Source organism: Choloepus didactylus, chromosome 2 (genome assembly GCF_015220235.1).
Source record: "Choloepus didactylus isolate mChoDid1 chromosome 2, mChoDid1.pri, whole genome shotgun sequence".
In the NCBI taxonomy this organism is placed as follows: domain Eukaryota; kingdom Metazoa; phylum Chordata; class Mammalia; order Pilosa; family Megalonychidae; genus Choloepus; species Choloepus didactylus.
The window spans coordinates 148,084,470-148,108,764 of record NC_051308.1 but is presented as its reverse complement, the minus strand read 5'-3'; the positions used below and the strand labels follow the sequence as shown (position 1 = coordinate 148,108,764).

At 40.5% G+C, this 24,295-nt stretch overlaps 1 protein-coding gene across 2 annotated transcripts in view; it reads right to left on the bottom strand.

Moving 5' to 3' along the window:
- ABCA4 (ATP binding cassette subfamily A member 4) overlaps window positions 1-21,649 on the bottom strand; it is a 102,145-nt gene extending 80,496 nt beyond the window's left edge. Inside the window, exons 1-4 of one of the 2 annotated variants that reach the window (XM_037826600.1) lie at window positions 21,436-21,649; window positions 20,281-20,420; window positions 19,559-19,675; window positions 18,680-18,877 (exon numbers count right to left, since the gene is read on the bottom strand). In XM_037826600.1, the coding sequence (XP_037682528.1) occupies window positions 18,680-18,877; window positions 19,559-19,675; window positions 20,281-20,420; window positions 21,436-21,625 (645 nt within the window). In that variant the 5' untranslated portion in view covers window positions 21,626-21,649. Of the gene's footprint in view, window positions 1-18,679; window positions 18,878-19,558; window positions 19,792-20,280; window positions 20,421-21,435 lie in introns of those variants that run through there. The other variant, XM_037826601.1, reaches the window with a different exon arrangement.
- Between the last annotated feature and the right edge of the window lie 2,646 nt (window positions 21,650-24,295).

The following is a 24,295-nucleotide window of genomic DNA, read 5'->3' as shown; positions in this document are numbered from 1 at the left end:
TAACACATGCGATTCATTTCCCACTATATGGAAAAAGCCCCTGGATTGAATAGCTTTGGGCTATTTGAGTTGGTTGAGGCACTGCAATAAATTTTGTCTTGCATGTTGGGTGCTGTGAACTGACATCTGAAAGGTTCAACCAGAAAGGGTAAGGAAATGCCCTGCAACTGGAAGACAAAGGGACAGGAAATGCACAGCTGCTAAAAAATGCCCTGTCTGTTTCTACAATAAATAAACCAAATACAATAATGAAACAAATAAAAAGGTCAAGCTAGAGCACAAAGATTCACATTGGACCAAATACTTGCTGTCTAGTTGAGTGCAATGGAAGGTATAGAAACCTTGTTGATGACTGCAGAGGACTTTAGTTCTCAAACCTTTCTTGTTTAATCATTCCAACAGCTCCAGGAGGTAGTATTTATTATACTCAAAATATTTAAAAATCAATAGAGCTGGGCACTGACCAATAGAAACAGATTCTGGCCAAAACACTTGGTTCAGCCGTGCTGGTGAACACAACCCGAACTGCAACTTGAGTTATCATCCTCATTTATAATGGAACAGTGATACTGCCCCAAACCACAGAGACCATAAATCAGTGCTACTGTCCCCTCACCTATAGGATGAAGCTCAAAAAGTCTCTCAGGGGCCTTGCCTGGTTGACATTTCTCATCTGGACACCGCTATTCCTCCCAGAGGCTACAGCCACACCTCTACCCAGACTATCTGCTTCACTTGAACTTGTCTTGCACATTCACACCTCTTTCTTTCTGCCTGAAAATGCCTTTCTGCCTTGCTTAGCTAGCAAACGCTACTTAGTCTTCAAGGTCCAGCACAAATGTTATTTTCAGTTTTAATTTGGCATTTTTCGCTATCTATTTTATGCCACTGACACTCCACTGGGGTAAGACAGGAGATCAAAAAGGGTTTTGGTCTCTAAGAGGTTCATAGCCTGTGGGGATGGGGAGGTATATGAACACACATTGATCAAGGGCCATGATGAAGGGAATGTGGCGTATAGAAGAAGACTTGAAACACAGGAGCTGAGTCCTGAAGGATGAACGCAGGTGTTGGCCAGGCAGTCAAGGAGTGGGGAGGGCAGAGCTCAGTCTGCACAAGATACCAACCAATGTAAGTCCCTTCCCTCCACTCATGATCCCCAGCCCACCCCCTACCTGGATTCACCTTCCTCAGACCAGTTCTATTTTTCTAAGACATGGAAGAGGCGTAAAATAAGGCCATTGTCCATGAGTTGCTTATGATCTAGCTCATGGCCCTTGCAATGAATACTAGCTCTAGTGGTTTAGATTGTACCCTTCCTATCTCTCTCCCCTTTTCTCCCTAGCCTCTCAATGCATATCTTGAGTCAATGAAATAACAGAAGAAAGCAAAAGGACAGATAATCCATAAATGCCTATATATCTGACTCTAAAGTATATTACATGGTCAGTAGCTTTGTCTTCCTAATCCTATTTTTTCTTAGGCTGACCTTAAAAATATACTCCCTGAGCACATTTCAGTTGGGTGGTGGTGGCATGTGGCCAAGAGCAGACAAGGTAGAGAGGGAAAGTAGTTCAAAAAATCCTGCTACTGATCATTATTCAACAAGAAAATCACCATGTAGATAATAAAGAGTTATGCACATATATTGACTGTATTGATAGCAGAGGGAAAAGCAGTTAATGCATACATGTTTTAAAACAACTCAGTGAAAGGTAGGTGTTACTAGTTAAAGTACAATTTTGTGCCTTGATTGGGGGTATTTTCATATTAAAGTTTGGCTGAATTCAGCCTCCTGATATGAAATTCAAGACCTGAGATTTAAATATACTACGAGAAGATGGCAGACTGGTGAGCTGTATGTTTTAGTTACTCCTCCAGGAAAGTAGGTACAAAGCCAGGAACTGCGTGGACTGGACACCACAGAGCAATCTGACTTTGGGCATACTTCATACAACACTCATGAAAACGTGGAACTGCTGAGATCAGCGAAATCTGTAAGTTTTTGCGGCCAGGGGACCCGCGCCCCTCCCTGCCAGGCTCAGTCCCGGGGGAGGAGGGGCTGTCAGCTCCGGGAAGGAGAAGGGAGAACTGCAGTGGCAGCCCTTATTGGAAACTCATTCTACTGATCCAAACTCCAAACATAGATAGACTGAGACCAGACACCAGAGAATCTGAGAGCAGCCAGCCCAGCAGAGAGAAGACAGACATAGAAAAAAAACAACACGAAAAACTCCAAAATAAAAGCGGAGGATTTTTGGAGTTCTGGTGAACATAGAAAGGGGAAGGGCCCTGAGGCGCATATGCAAATCCCGAAGAAAAGCTGATCTCTCTGCCCTGTGGACCTTTCCTTAATGGCCCTGGTTGCTTTGTCTCTTAGCATTTCAATAACCCATTAGATCTCTGAGGAGGGCCCGTTTTTTGTTTTTTTTTTTTTTTTGGTTTGTTTGTTTTTAATCCTTTTTTCTTTTTCTAAAACAATTACTCTAAGAAGCCCAATACAGAAAGCTTCAAAGACTTACTATTTGGGCAGGTCAAGTCAAGACCAGAACTAGGAGAGCTCTGAGACAAAACGCAATAATCCAGTGGCTGAGAAAATTCACTAAACACCACAACTTCCCAAGAAAAGGGGGGTGTCCGCTCACAGCCATCATCCTGGTGGACAGGAAACACTCCTGCCCATCGCCAGCCCCATAGCCCAGAGCTGCCCCAGACAACCCAGTGTGACGGAAGTGCTTCAAATAACAGGCACACACCACAAAACTGGGCGTGGACATTAGCCTTCCCTGCAACCTCAGCTGATTGTCCCAGAGTTGGGAAGGTAGAGCAGTGTGAATTAACAAAGCCCCATTCAGCCATCATTTGAGCAGACTGGGAGCCTCCCTACACAGCCCAGCAGCCCAGAACTGCCCTGGGGGGACGGCACTCACCTGTGACATAGCACAGTCATCCCTCAACAGAGGACCTGGGGTGCATGGCCTGGAAGAGGGGCCCACTTGCAAGTCTCAGGAGCCATACGCCAATACCAAGGACTTGTGGGTCAGCGGCAGAGACAAACTGTGGCAGGACTGAACTGAAGGATTAGACTATTGCAGCAGCTTTAAAACTCTAGGATCACCAGGGAGATTTGATTGTTAGAGCCACCCCCCCCTCCCTGACTGCCCAGAAACACGCCCCATATACAGGGCAGGCAACACCAACTACACACGCAAGCTTGGTACACCAATTGGACCCCACAAGACTCACTCCCCCACTCACCAAAAAGGGTAAGCAGGAGAGAACTGGCTTGTGGAGAACAGGTGGCTCGTGGATGCCACCTGCTGGTTAGTTAGAGAAAGTGTACTCCACGGAGCTGTAGATCTGATAAATTAGAGATAAGGACTTCAATTGGTCTACAAATCCTAAAAGAACCCTATCAAGTTCAGCAAATGCCACAAGGCCAAAAACAACAGAAAATTATAAAGCATATGAAAAAACGAGACGATATGGATAACCCAAGCCCAAGCACCCAAATCAAAAGACCAGAAGAGACACAGCACCTAGAGCAGCTACTCAAAGAACTAAAGATGAACAATGAGACCATAGTACGAGAGATAAAGGAAATCAAGAAGACCCTAGAAGAGCATAAAGCAGACATTGCAAGACTAAATAAAAAAATGGATGATCTTATGGAAATTAAAAAAACTGTTGACCAAATTAAAAAGATTCTGGACACTCATAGCACAAGACTAGAGGAAGTTGAACAATGAATCAGTGACCTCGAAGATGACAGAATGGAAAATGAAAGCATAAAAGAAAGAATGGGGAAAAAAATTGAAAAAATCGAAATGGACCTCAGGGATATGATAGATAATATGAAACGTCCAAATATAAGACTCATTGGTGTCCCAGAAGGGGAAGAAAAGGGTAAAGGTCTAGGAAGAGTATTCAAAGAAATTGTTGGGGAAAACTTCCCAAATCTTCTAAACAACATAAATACACAAATCATAAATGCTCAGCGAACTCCAAATAGAATAAATCCAAATAAACCCACTCCGAGACATATACTGATCACACTATCAAACACAGAAGAGAAGGAGCAAGTTCTGAAAGCAGCAAGAGAAAAGCAATTCACCACATACAAAGGAAACAGCATAAGAGTAAGTAGTGACTACTCAGCAGCCACCATGGAGGCAAGAAGGCAGTGGCACGATATATTTAAAATTCTGAGTGAGAAAAATTTCCAGCCAAGAATACTTTATCCAGCAAAGCTCTCCTTCAAATTTGAGGGAGAGCTTAAATTTTTCACAGACAAACAAATGTTGAGAGAATTTGCTAACAAGAGACCTGCCCTACTGGAGATACTCAAGGCAGCCCTACAGACAGAGAAACAAAGAAAGGACAGAGAGACTTGGAGAAAGGTTCAGTACTAAAGAGATTCGGTATGGGTACAATAAAGGATATTAATAGAGAGAGGGGAAAAATATGACAAACATAAACCAAAGGATAAGATGGCCGATTCAAGAAATGCCTTCACGGTTATAACGTTGAATGTAAATGGATTAAACTCCCCAATTAAAAGATATAGATTCTCAGAATGGATCAAAAAAAATGAACCATCAATATGTTGCATACAAGAGACTCATCTTAGACACAGGGACACAAAGAAACTGAAAGTGAAAGGATGGAAAAAAATATTTCATGCAAGCTACAGCCAAAAGAAAGCAGGTGTAGCAATATTAATCTCAGATAAAATAGACTTCAAATGCAGGGATGTTTTGAGAGACAAAGAAGGCCACTACGTACTAATAAAAGGGGCAATTCAGCAAGAAGAAATAACAATCGTAAATGTCTATGCACCCAACCAAGGTGCCACAAAATACATGAGAGAAACACTGGCAAAACTAAAGGAAGCAATTGATGTTTCCACAATAATTCTGGGAGACTTCAACACATCACTCTCTCCTATAGATAGATCAACCAGACAAAAGACCAATAAGGAAATTGAAAACCTAAACAATCTGATAAATGAATTAGATTTAACAGACATATACAGGACATTACATCCCAAATCACCAGGATACACATACTTTTCTAGTGCTCATGGAACTTTCTCCTGAATAGATCATATGCTGGGACATAAAACAAGCCTCAATAAATTTAAAAAGATTGAAATTATTCAAAGCACATTCTCTGACCACAATGGAATACAATTAGAAGTCAATAACCATCAGAGACTTAGAAAATTCACAAATACCTGGAGGTTAAACAACACACTCCTAAACAATCAGTGGGTTAAAGAAGAAATAGCAAGAGAAATTGCTAAATATATAGAGACGAATGAAAATGAGAACACAACATACCAAAACCTATGGGATGCAGCAAAAGCAGTGCTAAGGGGGAAATTTATAGCACTAAACGCATATATTAAAAAGGAAGAAAGAGCCAAAATCAAAGAACTAATGGATCAACTGAAGAAGCTAGAAAATGAACAGCAAACCAATCCTAAACCAAGTACAAGAAAAGAAATAACAAGGATTAAAGCAGAAATAAATGACATAGAGAACAAAAAAACAATAGAGAGGATAAATATCACCAAAACTTGGTTCTTTGAGAAGATCAACAAGATTGACAAGCCCCTAGCTAGGCTGACAAAATCAAAAAGAGAGAAGACCCATATAAACAAAATAATGAATGAAAAAGGTGACATAACTGCAGATCCTGAAGAAATTAAAAAAATTATAAGAGGATACTATGAACAACTGTATGGCAACAAACTGGATAATGTAGAGGAAATGGACAATTTCCTGGAAACATATGAACAACCTAGACTGACCAGAGAAGAAATAGAAGACCTCAACCAACCCATCACAAGCAAAGAGATCCAATCAGTCATCAAAAATCTTCCCACAAATAAATGTCCAGGGCCAGATGGCTTCACAGGGGAATTCTACCAAACTTTCCAGAAAGAACTGACACCAATCTTACTCAAACTCTTTCAAAACATTGAAGAAAATGGAACACTACCTAACTCATTTTATGAAGCTAACATCAATCTAATACCAAAACCAGGCAAAGATGTTACATAAAATGAAAACTACCGGCCAATCTCCCTAATGAATATAGATGCAAAAATCCTCAACAAAATACTTGCAAATTGAATCCAAAGACACATTAAAAAAATCATACACCATGACCAAGTGGGGTTTATTCCAGGCATGCAAGGATGGTTCAACATAAGAAAATCAATCAATGTATTACAACACATTAACAAGTCAAAAGGGAAAAATCAATTGATCATCTCAATAGATGCTGAAAAAGCATTTGACAAAATCCAACATCCCTTTTTGATAAAAACACTTCAAAAGGTAGGAATTGAAGGAAACTTCCTCAACATGATAAAGAGCATATATGAAAAACCCACAGCCAGCATAGTACTCAATGGTGAGAGACTGAAAGCCTTCCCTCTAAGATCAGGAACAAGACAAGGATGCCCGCTATCACCACTGTTATTCAACATTGTGCTGGAAGTGCTAGCCAGGGCAATCCGGCAAGACAAAGAAATAAAAGGCATCCAAATTGGAAAAGAAGAAGTAAAACTGTCATTGTTTGCAGATGATATGATCTTATATCTAGAAAACCCTGAGAAATCGACGATACAGCTACTAGAGCTAATAAACAAATTTAGCAAAGTAGCGGGATACAAGGTTAATGCACATAAGTCAGTAATGTTTCTATATGCTAGAAATGAACAAACTGAAGAGACACTCAAGAAAAAGATACCATTTTCAATAGCAACTAAAAAATCAAGTACCTAGGAATAAACTTAACCAAAGATGTAAAAGACCTATACAAAGAAAACTACATAACTCTACTAAAAGAAATAGAAGGGGACCTTAAAAGATGGAAAAATATTCCATGTTCATGGATAGGAAGACTAAATGTCATTAAGATGTCAATTCTACCCAAACTCATCTACAGATTCAATGCAATCCCAATCAAAATTCCAACAACCTACTTTGCAGACTGGAAAAGCTAGTTATCAAATTTATTTGGAAAGGGAAGATGCCTCGAATTGCTAAAGACACTCTAAAAAAGAAAAACGAAGTGGGAGGACTTACACTTCCTGACTTTGAAGCTTATTATAAAGCCACAGTTGCCAAAACAGCATGGTACTGGCACAAAGATAGACATATAGATCAATGGAATTGAATTGAGAATTCGGAGATAGACCCTCAGATCTATGGCCGACTGATCTTTGATAAGGCCCCCAAAGTCACTGAACTGAGTCATAATGGTCGTTTCAACAAATGGGGCTGGGAGAGTTGGATATCCATATCCAAAAGAATGAAAGAGGACCCCTACCTCACCCCCTACACAAAAATTAACTCAAAATGGACGAAAGATCTCAATATAAAAGAAAGTACCATAAAACTCCTAGAAGATAATGTAGGAAAACATCTTCAAGACCTTGTATTAGGCAGCCACTTCCTAGATTTTACACCCAAAGCACAAGCAACAAAAGAGAAAATAGATAAATGGGAACTCCTCAAGCTTATAAGTTTCTGCACCTCAAAGGAATTTCTCAAAAAGGTAAAGAGGCAGCCAACTCAATGGGAAAAAATTTTTGGAAATCATGTATCTGACAAAAGACTGATATCTTGCATATATAAAGAAATCCTACAACTCAATGACAATAGTACAGTTGGCCCAATTATAAAATGGGCAAAAGATATGAAAAGACAGTTCTCTGAAGAGGAAATACAAATGGCCAAGAAACACATGAAAAAATGTTCAGCTTCACTAGCTATTAGAGAGATGCAAATTAAGACCACAATGAGATACCATCTAACACCGATTAGAATGGCTGCCATTAAACAAACAGGAAACTACAAATGCTGGAGGGGATGTGGAGAAATTGGAACTCTTATTCACTATTGGTGGGACTGTATAATGGTTCAGCCACTCTGGAAGTCAGTCTGGCAGTTCCTTAGAAAACTAGATATAGAGCTACCATTCGATCCAGCGATTGCACTTCTCGGTATATACCCGGAAGATCGGAAAGCAGTGACACGAACAGATATCTGCACGCCAATGTTCATAGCAGCATTATTCACAATTGCCAAAAGATGGAAACAACCCAAATGTCCTTCAACAGATGAGTGGATAAATAAAATGTGGTATATACACACGATGGAATACTACACGGCAGTAAGAAGGAACGATCTCGTGAAACATATGACAACATGGATGAACCTTGAAGACATAATGCTGAGCGAAATAAGCCAGGCACAAAAAGAGAAATATTATATGCTACCACTAATGTGAACTTTGAAAAATGTAGAACAAATGGTTTATATTGTAGAATGTAGGGGAACTAGCAGTAGGGAGCAATTAAGGAAGGGGGAACAATAATCCAAGAAGAACAGATAAGCTATTTAACGTTCTGGGGATGCCCAGGAATGACTATGGTCTGTTAATTTCTGATGGATATAGTAGGAGCAAGTTCACAGAAATGTTGCTATATTAGGTAACTTTCTTGGGGTAAAGTAGGAACATGTTGGAAGTTAAGCAGTTATCTTAGGTTAGTTGTCTTTTTCTTACTCCCTTGTTATGGTCTCTTTGAAATGTTCTTTTATTGTATGTTTGTTTTCTTTTTAACTTTTTTTTTTCATACAGTTGATTTAAAAAAGAAGGAAAAGTTAAAAAAAAAAAAAAAGAAAAGAAAAACAAGGAAAAAAAAAAGATGTAGTGCTCCCTTGAGGAGCCTGTGGAGAATGCAGGGGTATTCGCCTACCCCACCTCCATGGTTGCTAACATGACCACAGACATAGGGGACTGGTGGTTTGATGGGTTGAGCCCTCTACCACAGGTTTTACCCTTGGGAAGACGGTTGCTGCAAAGGAGAGGCTAGGCCTCCCTATGGTTGTGCCTAAGAGCCTCCTCCCGAATGCCTCTTTGTTGCTCAGATGTGGCCCTGTTTCTCTAGCTAAGCCAACTTGAAAGGTGAAATCACTGCCCTCCCCCCTACGTGGGATCAGACACCCAGGGGAGTGAATCTCCCTGGCAACGTGGAATATGACTCCCGGGGAGGAATGTAGACCCGGCATCGTGGGACGGAGAACACCTTCTTGACCAAAAGGGGGATGTGAAAGGAAATGAAATAAGCTTCAGTGGCAGAGAGAATCCAAAAGGAGCCGAGAGGTCACTTTGGTGGGCACTCTTACGCACACTTTAGACAACCCTTTTTAGGTTCTAAAGAATTGGGGTAGCTGGTGGTGGATACCTGAAACTATCAAACTACAACCCAGAACCCATGAATCTCGAAGACAGTTGTATAAAAATGTAGCTTATGAGGGGTGAGAAGGGGATTGGGAAAGCCATAAGGACTACACTCCACTTTGTCTAGTTTATGGATGGATGAGTAGAAAAATAGGGGAAGGAAACAAACAGACAAAGGTACCCAGTGTTCTTTTTTACTTCAATTGCTCTTTTTCACTCTAATTATTATTCTTGTTATTCTTGTGTGTGTGCTAATGAAGGTGTCAGGGATTGATTTGGGTGATGAATGTACAACTATGTAATGGTACTGTGAACAATCGAAAGTACGATTTGTTTTGTATGACTGCGTGGTATATGAATATATCTCAATAAAATGAAGATTAAAAAAAAAAAAAAAAAAAAAGACATAATGCTGTGCAAAATAAGCCAAGCACAAAAAGAGAGATATTGTATGTTACCACTAATGTGAATTCTGTGAAAAATGTACAATGTTTTATACTGTAGAATGTATGGGACCTAGAGATACCAATTAGTGGAGGGGGAATGATAATCTAATAAGAACAGATAAACTATGGAGGGTAATCTCAATGTTATGGGAATGCTCAGGAATGATTATGGTTTGTAAACTTTCTTGGATATAGTAAGATCATGTTGGAAGCAATAGAGTTATTTTAGGTTTTTTTTTTTCTCTTATTGCTTTGTTTTCTTAGGGGTTGTCAATTTTCTTGGGGTATGGTAGGAACATGTTGGAAGCAATGTAGTTATTTTAGATTATTTGTTTTTCTTACTCCTCTGTTTGGACATGGTTTATTAATTTTCTTGGGGTATGATAGGAACATATTGGAAGCAAAGTAGTTATTTTAGGTTATTTGTTTTCCTTAATCCATTGCTTTGTTTGAAATTTTGTGGGGTTTTATTGGTTGTTGTTTGCCTGTTTGTTTTTAATTTTTTGATAAACCAAGTTAAAAAATTGAAAAAAAATCAGTAGAAAAATGGGAGTAAAAACTAAATGACAAATAGGGTGGGATGGGGGGATGGTTTGGGTATTCTCTTTTCACTTTTATTTTTTATTCTTATTCTGATTCTTTCTGATGTAAGGAAAATGTTCAGAAATAGATTGTGGTGATGAACGCATAACTATATGATCATACTGTGAACAGTTGATTGTATACCATGGATGACTGTATGGTTTGTGAATATATTTCAATAAAACTGAATTTAAAAAAAAAAAAAAAAAAAAAAAAGAAGTACCCAAGGATACCACACTAAAATGCAAGGTGCTAATTTGGGGGGTGTGGGGGGTATATGGGAACTTATATTTTCTGCATGATTTTCCTGTAAACCTACAACTTCTCTAATAAAAACAATTTATATTAAAAATAAAATAAATAAATAAATAAATAAATATACTACGAAATTCAAATACACTGTGAATTCTAATAGTATTTCATCTATGCCAGGCACAACCTTTAACTAAACAAAGACATCGAAAGGAAGGAGTGTGTTTGTGTTTGTTTTAACTAAACGGTAATCAGAGGAATAATTTATTAATATCCCCAATTGTGCTTTTTTCCAAAAGCAAAAATATATGTGAATAAAGACCCATGTAAATCATGACCATAAAGGTATATACATACCAGGATATATACATAAAAATACATTTACCTATAGGAGAACTCATTTGCCCTCACTCTCCTTAGATTTGGAGAGAAGGTGATCAGAAGGCCTGTAAAAAGAAACCCTCCCCACATTAGGAGATCTGCAGCTCTCTGACCATCACCCCTTTAGCTCGCTGCTGCCCACCCCACTACCCAGGAAGTCTAGCTTTTATTTATTTCTTTATTTTTCCTGGCTTGGGGCAGGGCGCTGGGGGAAAGGCAGAAGGTGGTTATGGGCTGCATGAGGTGGAAGCCCCTTACTGAGGAGGTGCTCTGAGGACAAGGAAAGTTCCAGAGCCACTAGACCAAGATGTGCCAGGACGGCCCCAGAATGATCATCCAGGGTCTCAGGAATGATCCTGCACAGTCCTGATTCTAAGCTAACTCACTCAGGCTAAGGGTTCCCACTTAACGTTTATACAGAGGTTTTGAATCTGAGAAAAATGTACATTCTTCACTGGGTCTGTGGTTCAGGGACAGACAACCACGTTGCTCTTAGTAATGGCCATCATTAATCCAGCGGCTCTCCTATGAACCCAGCACTTCCTGATTCCATCCTCACAACCTCCTGGAAGGAGGACATTCCCCCCTCCATCTAACAGAAGAGAGGCCGAGGGCAGAGAAATGGCATGCATCTGCTAAGTGTTTTGCACACCTGTCTCACTTTGCCCTCACAACTGCCCTATAAGGTCAGTTGTATTATTATTTTGATTTTACAGATGAGAAAATGGAGTCTTAGAGGGGTGTAGCAACTTTCTCAGAGTCACACAGCTAATAAGTAGCGAGACCCAGGCCCATTTTTCCTCAAAGGGCAGGTGAAAAGGTTCCCTGAGCAGCAGGGGGATATTGCACCCAAGTGACCCAGCAAGGCAGATCCAGGGGAACAGGATCCTCTCACTCCTCGTTACTCAATGGAACATGAGGTCACTAGGGCCTCGTCCTAAGCAGAGAGGAATTGATTTTAGCTTTTCTATTGAATGAAGAGAAAACCTACAGAATCACTCCCATTTCCTAGAATGGCAAAAGGCTTAAAGCTTTGCTTTTAGTTCTTGGAGCTTCTGTCATTGTCCAGTTTCACGTCTAGGTGCTACACTGACCCAGATAGACATAATTTACATATTAAAAAGTGTTTTTGCTTAATTTTCCTTATTTTATTTTATTTTTTCTGGTTTTGGAATAGGCAGGGAAAAAGACGTAGAGGTTGGCCAAGGAGGATGTAGTCAAACTTCTTCACAAGTCATGTTATTGAAATAGAGAGCCTGAGGCTGGTCTTAAACAGTCTCTGAAATATCATCCATGTTTCCCTGTCTTGGGGACACCCTTAAAGCCATCTGGAGAGTTTTTCATGCTCTGTCTGCTCCTGAGAAGTCCTCAGGATGGGGTCTTCAAAACATCCCAAAATACAAGAACAAAGGTGGGAAATTTCAGGACAAATTGCCTGAGATTTGTTTCTTTCTTATAGCACATTCCCCCCTGCTATCTTCTCCTTTCATTTCTACTCCCTTGCTTTCCTCCCTGCCCAGGGCAGGAAGATCAGAAATTGCACATTTATTATCTGCAAGGCTTCTACCACCATCAAATTCCCTCCTAGGTACCCCTGGGAGAGAAAACTGACCTGTGGCTACCATCTTCTTTACTTGGGAACACACAGCTCATCTAATGCAATTGCAAGGCCCTGGGGAAGTCTTGGTGGCTCAGGCAGGATGTGATTAGCAGATTCATAATCCCTAGAGGAGCTTCAGGTGAGTGGCTCAGTGACTGGGCCTGATTTATATGAGGTGCCACCCTCCTCCAACTAAACAGAATTTTTTTTTTTTTTTTTTTGGTTAAAAAGCTAATGTTTATTAAGTACTTAGTACATGTCAGACACTAATCCATGTGCTTTGCATAATTTACTTACATTTCATAATAAGCCTATTAGATAAGTACAATTAAAATCTCCATTTTGCAGTTGAGGAAATGGAGGCAAAACTGGTAAGGACTTGAACCCAGGAAGTCTGGCTCCAGAGGCTGAATTCTTAACCATTTAAGCAGTTGATATATATTAACTACCTGTTGGATGCACGGTACTGTATTAAGAACAAGCCGCATAGTAAAAATAACCAACAAAAACTTTATGTACATGATGTGAATGTCATCTCAAACAAAAGACAATATAAAGAATACTCACTGATAGGACCTCACAAAAACATTGTGAGAAGCACTGAAATCTGTTCTGCAAGAACAAAGGGATAAAGTCCTTCTCCTGATCCACATCCCTTCCAAGGGTTTTGCTTATATTATAACGATAGCTGGGTGAATGGTGTTGGGCATGGCCTGGGACGTGGAGTCAGCTGGTAGAAGCACCGTGGGAAGATGGCAATGTCAACTGAGTAATTGCACAAGGGGATTCCCAGACCCTATACATCTAATAGGTCGCAGTAAATACACAGATATACCAGGTATATTTTGAGTTGGTCCATCTGGGTTGGTGCCCAGGAATCTGCTTTGTAACAAGCACCCGGCTCATCTTGTCTTCTTGACACTTGGGAATCAGAATTGCCTGAGCCTTGGTGCTGCTGCCGCCACACCGAGCACTGCTGAAAGCCCACCTCGGGGACCTGTGCTGCCATTTCCATAGTTCTGGAGAGGGAGGGTCACACACGCTGGGGAAATCCTGGTGGTGCCAGGGGTAGCAGGAGACACCAGGAGCATCCAAGTGACCGTCAGAGCCAGGCTTTCCTCACTAGTCAATCTGGGGCAGGGGCTAGTTCCTGCGGTCCCTGGCTTAATTCCCTCTCCTATTGCCTAGAGTGTCTCATCTACCTTCTAATGGTTCTAAATGAAATAATGAGGCCCCGACCTGAACCATTAGTGGGTGTGATAAGCCCTTAGATGGAGATATTCCCTAGAGGTTTAAGACAGAGAATTAAAAAATGACTAAGACGTGTACCCTGACCCTGAATAACCCCAGTCTAGCAGTTCAGTCAGAGATGGACACATCAGCAGCTAACTCTACTATAACTTGGTCAGGGGCATAAGAGAGGTGTCAAAAGAGGGCCAGCAACGTACTGAGGAGGGAGTAACTAATTTTGAAGAAGAAGGGTGACACTTGAGAGCTCAGTCTCAAAGGCTGAATAAGTAGAGAATCAAAAGTTGGGGAAAGGCCCTACGTGGGACCCAACTCCCAGGGGTGTAAATCTCCCTGGCAACGCAGAGTATGACTCCCGGGGATAAATGTAGACCCGGCATCGTGGGACTGAGAGTATCTTCTTGACCAAAAGGGGGATGCAAAATGAGACAAAATGGTTTCAGTGGCTGAGAGATTCCAAATGGAGTCGAGAGGTCACTCTGGTGGACATTCTTATGCACTATATAGATAACCCTTTTTAGGTTTTAATGTATTGGAATAGCTAGAAGTAAATACCTGACACTACCAAACTCCAACCCAGCAGCCTGGACTCCTGAAGACAATTATATAATAATGTAGATTACAAGGGGTGACAGTGTGATTTTGAAGACCTTGTGGATCACACCCCCTTTATCTAGTGTATGGATGAGTGGAGGAATGGGGATAAAAACTAAAGGACAAATGGGGTGGGATGGGGGGATGATTTGGGTGTTTTTTTTTCACTTTTATTTTTTATTCTTGTTCTGGTTCTTTCTGATGTAAGGAAAATGTTCAGAGATAGATTGTGGTGATGAACGCATAACTATGTTATCATACTGTGGACAGTGGATTGCATATCATGGATGATTGTATGATGTGTGAATGTATTTCAATAAAACTGAATTTAAAAAAAAAAAAAAAAGTTGGGGAAAGGAAAAATCATTTCAGGCTTCAGTGGCCACATATTTTTCTGCTTGGCATTTCTTCACTTGGGGAAACCTCGTCTCCCATTTCTCAGTAATCCTGCTCAGTCCATGAGGTTCACAGGAAGATAACTTTGCTTCCCTTACCCTTCCTGGTGGGCACAGGACCCAGGCCTGACCAATCAGAGTACACCATCACTCTGAGCATGGGGGATTTGGGGAACAGTATATGAGCCAGGGCAATAGGAGAAGTCCTTGTGGGTATTGCTGAGGGCTGTGAGCAGCTGTCTCATCACCAAATGGAGAGACCAGACCAAGAATGAAGCCAAGGAGAGGCAAGCAGAAAGGTGAGATGGAGGCACAAGAGAGTCTCATGGTGCTGGCATTCACGTCCAGATCCAGCTGAACTTCAAGGTTATGTCAATCAATAAATTCCCTTTTATGTTAAAGCATGAGATCGGTGACCAAAAGGCTCTAATACATGGGCAGAGAAAAGAGCAAAGGAATGGGATTATGAGGGATCAGGGTATGTCTGGAGGATGTGAAAGGGCAGCAAGGGTGCAAGGAGTATGAGCAAGCAGTGGCTGGAAAGGTGGGCTGGGGCAGATTTTGAAGGGACCTATGTTCTTTGGGGATTGAGTCATTATGTTTTAAACATGAGAGTGATGTAGCAGGTGTGTGTTTGGGAATGTAACTCTGGTGTCAGTCTGGAGAAATGCCTGAGTCATCAGGGACAAATGTTAAACTAGTTGAGAGATAAGCTCTCTATTTTCAGGCGACCAGAAAGCAAGGGGCAGAGTTGAAGGTTAATTAGGAGATAAAGTTGATAAATCTCAGTGACCGGATGTGACAGAGGCAGTATAGAGATCAGAAGGGCAGGCTCGGAATTCAGGCAGACCCAGATTTGAATCCTGTCTGCTGTACCTAAGAGGTGTGGAATGTGAGCTTATTTAAACGCTTTAAGCCTTAGCTTATGGATCTGTAAAATGGGAATGATAATTCATACTTCATGATCATCTCAATTGATGTAGAAAAGCATTTGGCAAAATCTAACACTCCTTTCTGATAAAAACACTCAGAAAACTAGGAATAGAAGGAAGCTTCTGTAACATGATAAAGGGCATATATAAAAAACCCACAGCTAACATCATACTCAATGGTGAAAGACTGGCAGCTTTCTGCCTAAGATTAGGAACAAGAAAAGAATATCCACTCTCACCACTCTTATTCAACATCATACTTGAAGTTCTAGCCAGAGCAGTTAGACAAGGAAAAGAAATAATGGGCATCTACATTGGTCAGGAAGAAATAAAGCTTTCCCTATTTGTAGATGACATGATTCTATGTATGGAAAATCCCAAAAAATTCACAACAGAGCTCCTAGAGCTAATAAATAAATTTAGCAAAGTGATGGGGTACAAGATAAACATGCAAAAATCAGTGGTGTTTCTATACACTAGTTATGAACAATCCAAAGAGTAAATCAATTAAAAAATTTTATTTACAATAGCAACTAAAACAATCAAATATCTAGAAATAAACTTAACCAAGGATTTAAAGGACTTGTTCATGGAAAACTATAAAACATTGCTGGTAAGAAATTAAAGAAGACCTAAAGAGATGGGAAGACATTCCATGTTTACAGATTGGAAGAATAAATATTGTTGTCAATTCTACACAAAGTGATTTACAGATTCAATGCAATCCCAACCAAAATTCCAACAGCCTTCTTCGAAGAAATGGAAAGGCCAACCATCAAATTCATATGGAAGGGTAAGGGGCCCTGAATAACCAAAACCATCTTGAAAAAGAAGAATGAAGTTGGAAGACTCACATTTACTGATTTTAAAACTTATTTCAAAGCTACAGTAAGCAAAACAGTGTGGTACTGACTCAAAGACAGACATATAGACCAATGGACTTAAGAGTTCAGAAATAAACCCTCACATCTATGGCCAACTGATTTTTGATAAGGATGCCAAGTCCATTCAGTGGGGAAAGAATAGTCTGTTCAACAAATGGTGCTGGGAGAACTGGATAGCCATATGCAAAAGAATGAAGGTAAACCCCTACTTCACACCGAAAATGGATCGAAGACCTAAATATAAGAACCGAAACTATAAAACTCCTAGAAAAAAACTGTAGGGAAACATCTTCAGGACCTTGTGTTAGGCATGGTTTCTTATACTTTACACTGAAAGCATAATTGACAGAATTTAAAAAAGATAAATTGGACTTCATCAAAATTAAAAACTTTTGTGCATCAAAGGACTTTATCAAGAAAGTAAAAAGACAACCTACAGAATGGGAGAAAACATTTGGAGATCATATATAGCTGATAAATGTTTAATATCCAGAATATATAAAGAAATCCTACAACTTAGCAAAAAAAGGACAAACAATCCAATTAAGAAATGAGCAAAAAATTTTAACAGACATTTGTTCAGTAGATATACAGATGGCCAATAAACACATGGACAGATGTCCTATGTCATTAGCTATCAGGGAAGTGGAAATCAAAACTGCAATGAGATGCCATTTGATACCCACTAGAATGTCTACCCTTAAAAAAAAAAAAAAGAAGGAAAAGAACAAGTAATGGAGAGGATATGGAGACATAAGAACATTTGTTGACTGTCGGTAGGAATGTAAAGTGGGGCAGCCATTGTGGAAAACGGTTTGGCAGTTCTGCAGAAAGTTCATTATAAAATTACCATATGACCCAGCAATTATTTCAAAATAATTGAAAGAAGGGATTGAACAGATATTTGCACACCGATGTTCATAGTGGCATTACTTGCAATTGCCAAAAGGTGTAACTAACCCAAGTGTCCATCAACAGATGAGTGGATAAACAAAATGTGGTATATATACAATGGAATATTATTTGGCTGCGAAAAGGAATAACATTTTGATGCATGTGGCAACATGGATGACCCTTGAAGACATCATATTGACTGAAAAAAGCAAGACATGCAAGGACGAATATTGTATGATCTCACTTACAGGAAATAAGCAGAATATGTAAATTCAGAGAGTCAGAAACTAGAATACAGATTTCCAGGGGATGGGTAGGAGTGGGGAATGGAAAGTTAATGTGCAATTGGTAGAGTTTTTATTTGGGATGATGAAAATTTATGGCAATGGATGATAGTGATGGAGGCACAATTTTGTGAAAGTACTTAACACCGTTGAATTGTATATTTGAAAGTGGATAAAATTGGAAATATTACGTTGCATATAAGTTACCAGGAAAAAAAATCCATTGAATTGTATAATACAAAGTGTCACCCCTACTATAAACGATGGGCTATAGTTAATAGTATAACAATAATAATATTGTTTCATCAATTGTAACAAAGGTAGGACACTAATGCAAAATGCTAATAACTGAGAAAACTGTGCATTATATGGGAACTTTATACTTTCTGCATTACTTTTCTATAAACCTACAACTGCTCTAATAAAAAATAAACAAAAGAAAAGAAATAAAAAGAAAGAAATGCTGAGGAGGATAGGTTTTATGGGGAGGGAGAACATAAATTTGTTTTTTGGACATGTTTGAGTCTCATGTACCTGTAAAACCTGGGAGTGGGATGTCCAGGAAGCAGTGGGTCTCAGAACTAGAGGTTGGGCGGATATAGGTCGATATATGGTCCCTGAAGCAATGGCAGACAGGAGCGGGCTGATAACAGACACTGATATTTTATGGGCTACAAGGGAAGAGGAACCAGCCAAGGAGAAGTGAGGGAGCAGGCGAGAGCAGGAGATGTGAGGAGCAGACTATTTTAACTGTGGATGAGCTGTTATAGGACAGGATCCCTCTCTGTTTTGGAGCCTTGTTTCTTTAGTGCGGAAAATGACAGCTTAAACCTAAGACCACTTGACTTGGAAGGCACCTCTGGTTCCACCCCTGGGCTGTCTCCAAGGGGCCCACTGTGGCCTTCAGGTGACTTGCTGCTCCTTACCTCCAGGTATTGATTAACCAGGTGTAGGGTGCGATCAGTGAAGTTCAACACGTCCCTCCAGTCCAAGCTGGCCACGTCATCAGCCTGGCTCTCTCGAGGACCCTTATAGACGAAGTTCAGCACAGCTTCAGCAGTAATACCTTCTTCACCAAGCTGACTATTTATAAAACCTTTCACTGTTGGGTTCTCCAGGGTGTCCTTAGAAAGAAACAGTATAGTCACAGCATTTAGAAATTCCACAGGATCTTTGGTTTTGTTCTAGGGCATTCCTCATTTCTAATGATTACAGACAGACGCTCTAAGGCTCCCTAAAATGCTAGTGGGTTTTGTTCTGTTACAAGGCAGACCTGTACATATCCCATTTCACCAAATACAGGAATCTCTCCAATGGAGGGAGATGTATACATGTGTGCATTGGGTACAGGAGGGTCTGTTGGTATATATGAAGCTTTCTTTTTCTTATGGATTTTTTCTCTTTCTTAATTATTCCTGTTATATAAGATTCTTGTCTCCCAGTTTTGCAAAGCTGGAAATGAGACCAGCCATCCAGTCTCATTCATCTTTGCAATTACAGAGCTTGCACCTCTGGGAGATGCCTCTGCAAAGAATCTGAGGCTCTCAAGTGAATTCATAAAAGAAAGAAACCTCAAGAAGCCACTGGTACATCTTTTAGATTTCCCTCCAGAATTCAAGAAGCAAATTTCCCACCCAGAGTCAGTGACTCCTCTTTGTGACACCTTCCAAGACCAGTGCCTTTGGGCTTCACTTGTTACGTTTTGATCTAACACTGAATGATTAACCCTTTCCTGGGAAAAGGAAACCAGAGGAGCTTTCCTGGACCTTCTTCCCCTGCCCAGACATCTTCTAAGGCCTCCGTACCCTGATCATGGCCATCTGGGTGCTCTTGTCAAAGAAGTACCAGAGCTGGGGCCCTACTTCTTCCCAGGCTTTGACCAACTTCCTAAAGCGCTCCAGTTCTTCAAAAGTCGAGTTGGCCTGAAACCAGAGGCAAGAACAGAGACAAAAGTGAGAGAGAACCTTTGGTTATATCTTTCCTGCGCCCGTCACACACCCTCAATATTTGGGAAAGGCTTCTCAAGGAAGTGTTTATCAACAGTCTCAGTCTATTGATATTTCCCAGAACAAACTGTCATTTCCAAGCCTCCTGGATCAACATAATCCAATTTCTTAATATCTCTAGAAGTGCATGCGATATTGATGATGCTATTGTCTGAGGGCTTCATTAAAGCTAGATTTGGACTCCCTGGGAACAAATACTCTTCTTCCCTTCCTCCCTATCTGTATCCATTCCATGGAGCCAAGATTCAGAGAACTGTGAGCCCTTCCATCAGGGATCTAATTCAAGCAGTGGGGTGAAAACTTCAGTGTAGGCTGCGGTGGAGGGGAGGGCCCAGGCAAGGGCACTGGGCAATGCATTCCAGTGATGACTGGATGGGGAGGAAACGAGTCCACTTAGCAAAACACAAACGCAAGTCTTGCTACCTGGAGGGCACATTAAAATACACACACACACATGCACACACACATTCACACTTCTGGGAGGTCCGAGGTCTAAGGGACAAGAGCAGCAGGGATCTTACGTTCTTCACTATCCTGCGAGCTGCAGGGGAATCAGGAGTAAAGAGGATTTTTCCCATCAGCAGAGGCTTCGCTGCCCTCCAGGCTATTTTCGTTAAAGGATTTGACTCCAGGCTCTGGATCAATGCATTACAAAATGGTGCTGCCAGGAGAGAAGGGACAGGTTTTATAGAAACTCCCTGACTGCTCACAGCTAAACATAGTCATTAGCGTGCCCAAATCACATGTCTCATTCAACTCCACCCTGGAAGATTTAACGAATAACCTAAATTAAGAGGCTGTACCCCACCAATAACGAGCTCGTCATTAGTAAGTAACAAAATGCCACAGTGCATCTCAATAATGGCTTCATCGAGGAAACAAAGGAGGGGGCTTGCCCTGTGTTTTTTTCTGCTTTAGAAGAAGAGGGCTGGTGAAGCCTACTGGTAATTATTGCATGGAACAGAGGTCATTTGCAGATGAAAGGGATGGAGAGGCCAAATAAGGCCTCCCGTTGGAATCTCAGCTTTAACCTCGATATAATTTCTCTTCAATTAGCTGCTTAACTTCTCTGTTGTGTGTGGCTGTCTCACAACCCAACCACTTTTGGTGAGCCTCTTTTCATTTTTTTTTTTTTTAACTATAGGGTCTCCCACTTGCATTTCTTCCCCAGCCCACCCCCTTCGCCCAACAGGAGCAAAAAGAAAAAAAGAGGCAAAAGCTGGGAAACATTACTTGCCAGGGACTTGCCATTTAGAAAGTAATTCAGTACCACACACACACAATTTTCACTGTGTTGTGTTTGTAAAAACATCCCATAGTCTTGTTTACTTGCCAGGGCCTTTCTGACCTGAGCTTTGCTTGCAGCTCTAGGTTGCCTCCTCATTTATCTTTCTTCTCTTCCTCTAGAACTTAACCCTAGTTCAATTAGATCCGTGGGAAAAGTCCCCTCTGTTCCCTTTCCAAGTGGGACTCAATTTTTCCATGGCTTACATCCAAAATTCTTTATGAGTGCTGCCCCCTTTCTAGAAGAGGAAATGGACTTTCTGGGAGAAAAAGCCCCTTTGCCCAAGGCCACTCAACAAAATCAAAGTAGAGTCAACCCCAGGGTTGGTTTAACCTGAAGTGTTAACCCTGAGCTCATCAGAGGCGGTTTACGTGCGACTCAGAGAACGTACTTGTTGTTTTGTCATAAGAAGAGAGAGGCTCTTTCCTTGTGGAGTCAATCCCCAGGAACGCCTTGTAGTTATTATCTTCATACCAGTTGAAGGAGAACACTCGAGAGCCTCCTCCCTCTGGGTAGCCACACACGAGGTCCGAAAGGATACCCATCAGCTGTGTGAAGGACTGTGGGCCGCCATTTTGCATGAGAGGCCTGGTCACCCACAGCAAGTCTTGAACACTCGGCCGATGGACAAACTAGGGCAAGACAAAGGCTTTGGATTAATTTAAGGCATCCAGAATCATAATCTGCAGTCAAGTCAAAGCTCCAAAGTCTGGGAAGACCTCCATATATATGTTTGACTACCACATTTAAAAGAAAATATCCATTTTTTCAGCAATCCTTAATCCAGTTTGAAAATAAACCTGCTGCCATCTATTCAGGGCTTATGAGAAAACCCAGATGCACCTTAAAGAAAATTAAAAAGTGAACCTCAAAACATTTTACTTCCACTTCTCTTCTTCCATTTCCCTTTATTCGAATTCCTTGGGAATGTATCCTTGGGGAAATCCAGAGAATATTTTGTTAGAAGCAAGTTCTTGGGTTCTGTTATCTCACCAAGATGGAGATACTGGAAGGAACTGGGAATTAAATTGATGGGGAATGGCTCTGTCCAAGAAAGACAAGGTCAGAGCAAATTACTTTGGCCAAATAGTTTAGAATTTATCTTCTTATATTTGGAAAAGTATCTTTTTATTTTATTAATTTTACTAAATGTGAACTCCTCCATTTCCCTGAAATGTATGGTTTGTGGTTTCTCTGTGTGTGTGTGTTTGTGTGTGTGTGTACTTTAAGATTCAAGCAAATATAGAACAGATGAAATCTCCATTCTTGGAAAAATACTTCAAGTTCTGTGCCAGTCTGTGAAGAGGCTGGTGGTCTTTCTTCTCCACATGGTGCCTCTGACACTCACTGGCCCCGTTCTTTGAAGGCATATCTGTAACACTGAGAAATAAGTTTAGAGGTGCCAGAGCAGCCAGTATCTCAGCTCCCATAAAATCATTTGGCTTTACTTTGGGGGAAAATAAAAAAAAAAAAAAACAATGCTACTTTTATTCCCCAAACATACCTTATTACTCATTTTCAGAAGCACTTTGGAATTTTATAAACCATCAGGATTCAAGCAGGTGAGACTAAAATCAGTTCTCCTTCTGCAGTCAGGGGTGTTTACCTGTCACCCCTCTCTTTGTCCACATGGCATTACTTGCCCTCTGAAACTGATGAGCACCATGCAGAATCCACACAGTGAGTCAAGCCTATAATCACAGTCCATGCTTCAATAATAAAGTCAGATTCTCCAAGTGCTTCAACAACAGTGAGCCTTATGACAGTCTTGTAAGGGGTTATTACCATTATTATGTTGTTCATTTAATCAAAGCACTCGGAGATGAAGGGGGCCATTCCAGGATCAAATGGCCCAGTATCAATTAATATAAACTGGGCCATCTGCTTCAACCTCATTCACAAAGGCTTAGACTTGTCATCTAGATAGGCGAGGAACTTTCTGGAACTGCCACGCAGAATTAAGAGTGTTGACAGGCTATGGGGATCTTTTCACATTCTCTACCAACTTCAATCCTCTTATACATTTACTTATGAATTTTCAAAATGCTGATGAAGGGAAGAATGCTAAACAGAGACCCTCGCTGCAGCAGGTGAACATGAGTACGACTTGCCCTGCACAGTAGTGCTCCTTCTCTGCCCTGGTTGAGCTAAGTCTTATAAGGACTTGTTTCAACAACATGTTTTTCCAAGTTAGCTAAGCCCACATTAGCAGAAAATACTGCAGGGATAAAAGCTTGGGGAACATGATGTTTCATCACATCACTCCATTTCATGGCCGCATCACACTTTAAGGTATTGCTTAGTTCACACCTTTCTTCCCCAATGGACTGTAAGTTCCACCAGGGAGGTGACCGTGTCTGCCTTGTTTGTCATCATATCCCCAAGGCCTCTCTTCCACCGAGTGGAAGAGTAAATTTCTATCTGGGAGAATGTTCGTGCAGCCAGATGTTAATTAAAATGTGTATCTTTTACAGACCACCACCAAAATGTCAATTATTTTCTTTGTGATGAAATTAGTTGATGTATGTAAAACACTTTGAATAGTGCCTGTAAGCACTATATAAATACACGCTATTATTATTAGTGGCATATATTTATGTGTATTTTAAGAGCATAGCAGAATAAAGGACCACCTAAGCACTGGAAAGACTTAGATCTGATTGTAAGTCCACTGATACTTTGTGCCACATTTGCAAGTTGCTTACTTGTGGTGGAATTTCAGCAGCATGGTTCCTTTCTTTTTGCCCTCCATGCAGAAGCACAGATAATTTAAGATATGACCGTGTGCTTTGAAATTGTTAGACATAAAGATCAAATGTATTTCTCCTTGAACAGGTTTGAAGTACATTTCATTATTTGACATAACAAATGTGGTAACATGGTTGGAAAATATGTAATGAAATGATAATTATCATCATCAGGCCACTTACCTCCTGAATTCTTGGAGACATATCAGATAATATTCTTCCCCAGGATCTCAGATTGATACCTTGAGAATTGCTGTCTAGGAGTGTGGGAAGCTATAATTGATAGAAAAAATATTTTTAAAAATATGTATATAGTTATATATATATACACACAGGCACTATCTGACCTCCTGTATACTTGAAAAAACATTTCCTCATTCTTTCTGATCACAGTATCTTTTCCACAAGATTGCTTCCAGAAACAAAATTCTTTTCCCTAATTGAGAAAATCAAAGAACTTTACTCCAAGTCACCCTGCTGAGCTAGTCAATCACAAATAGTTTC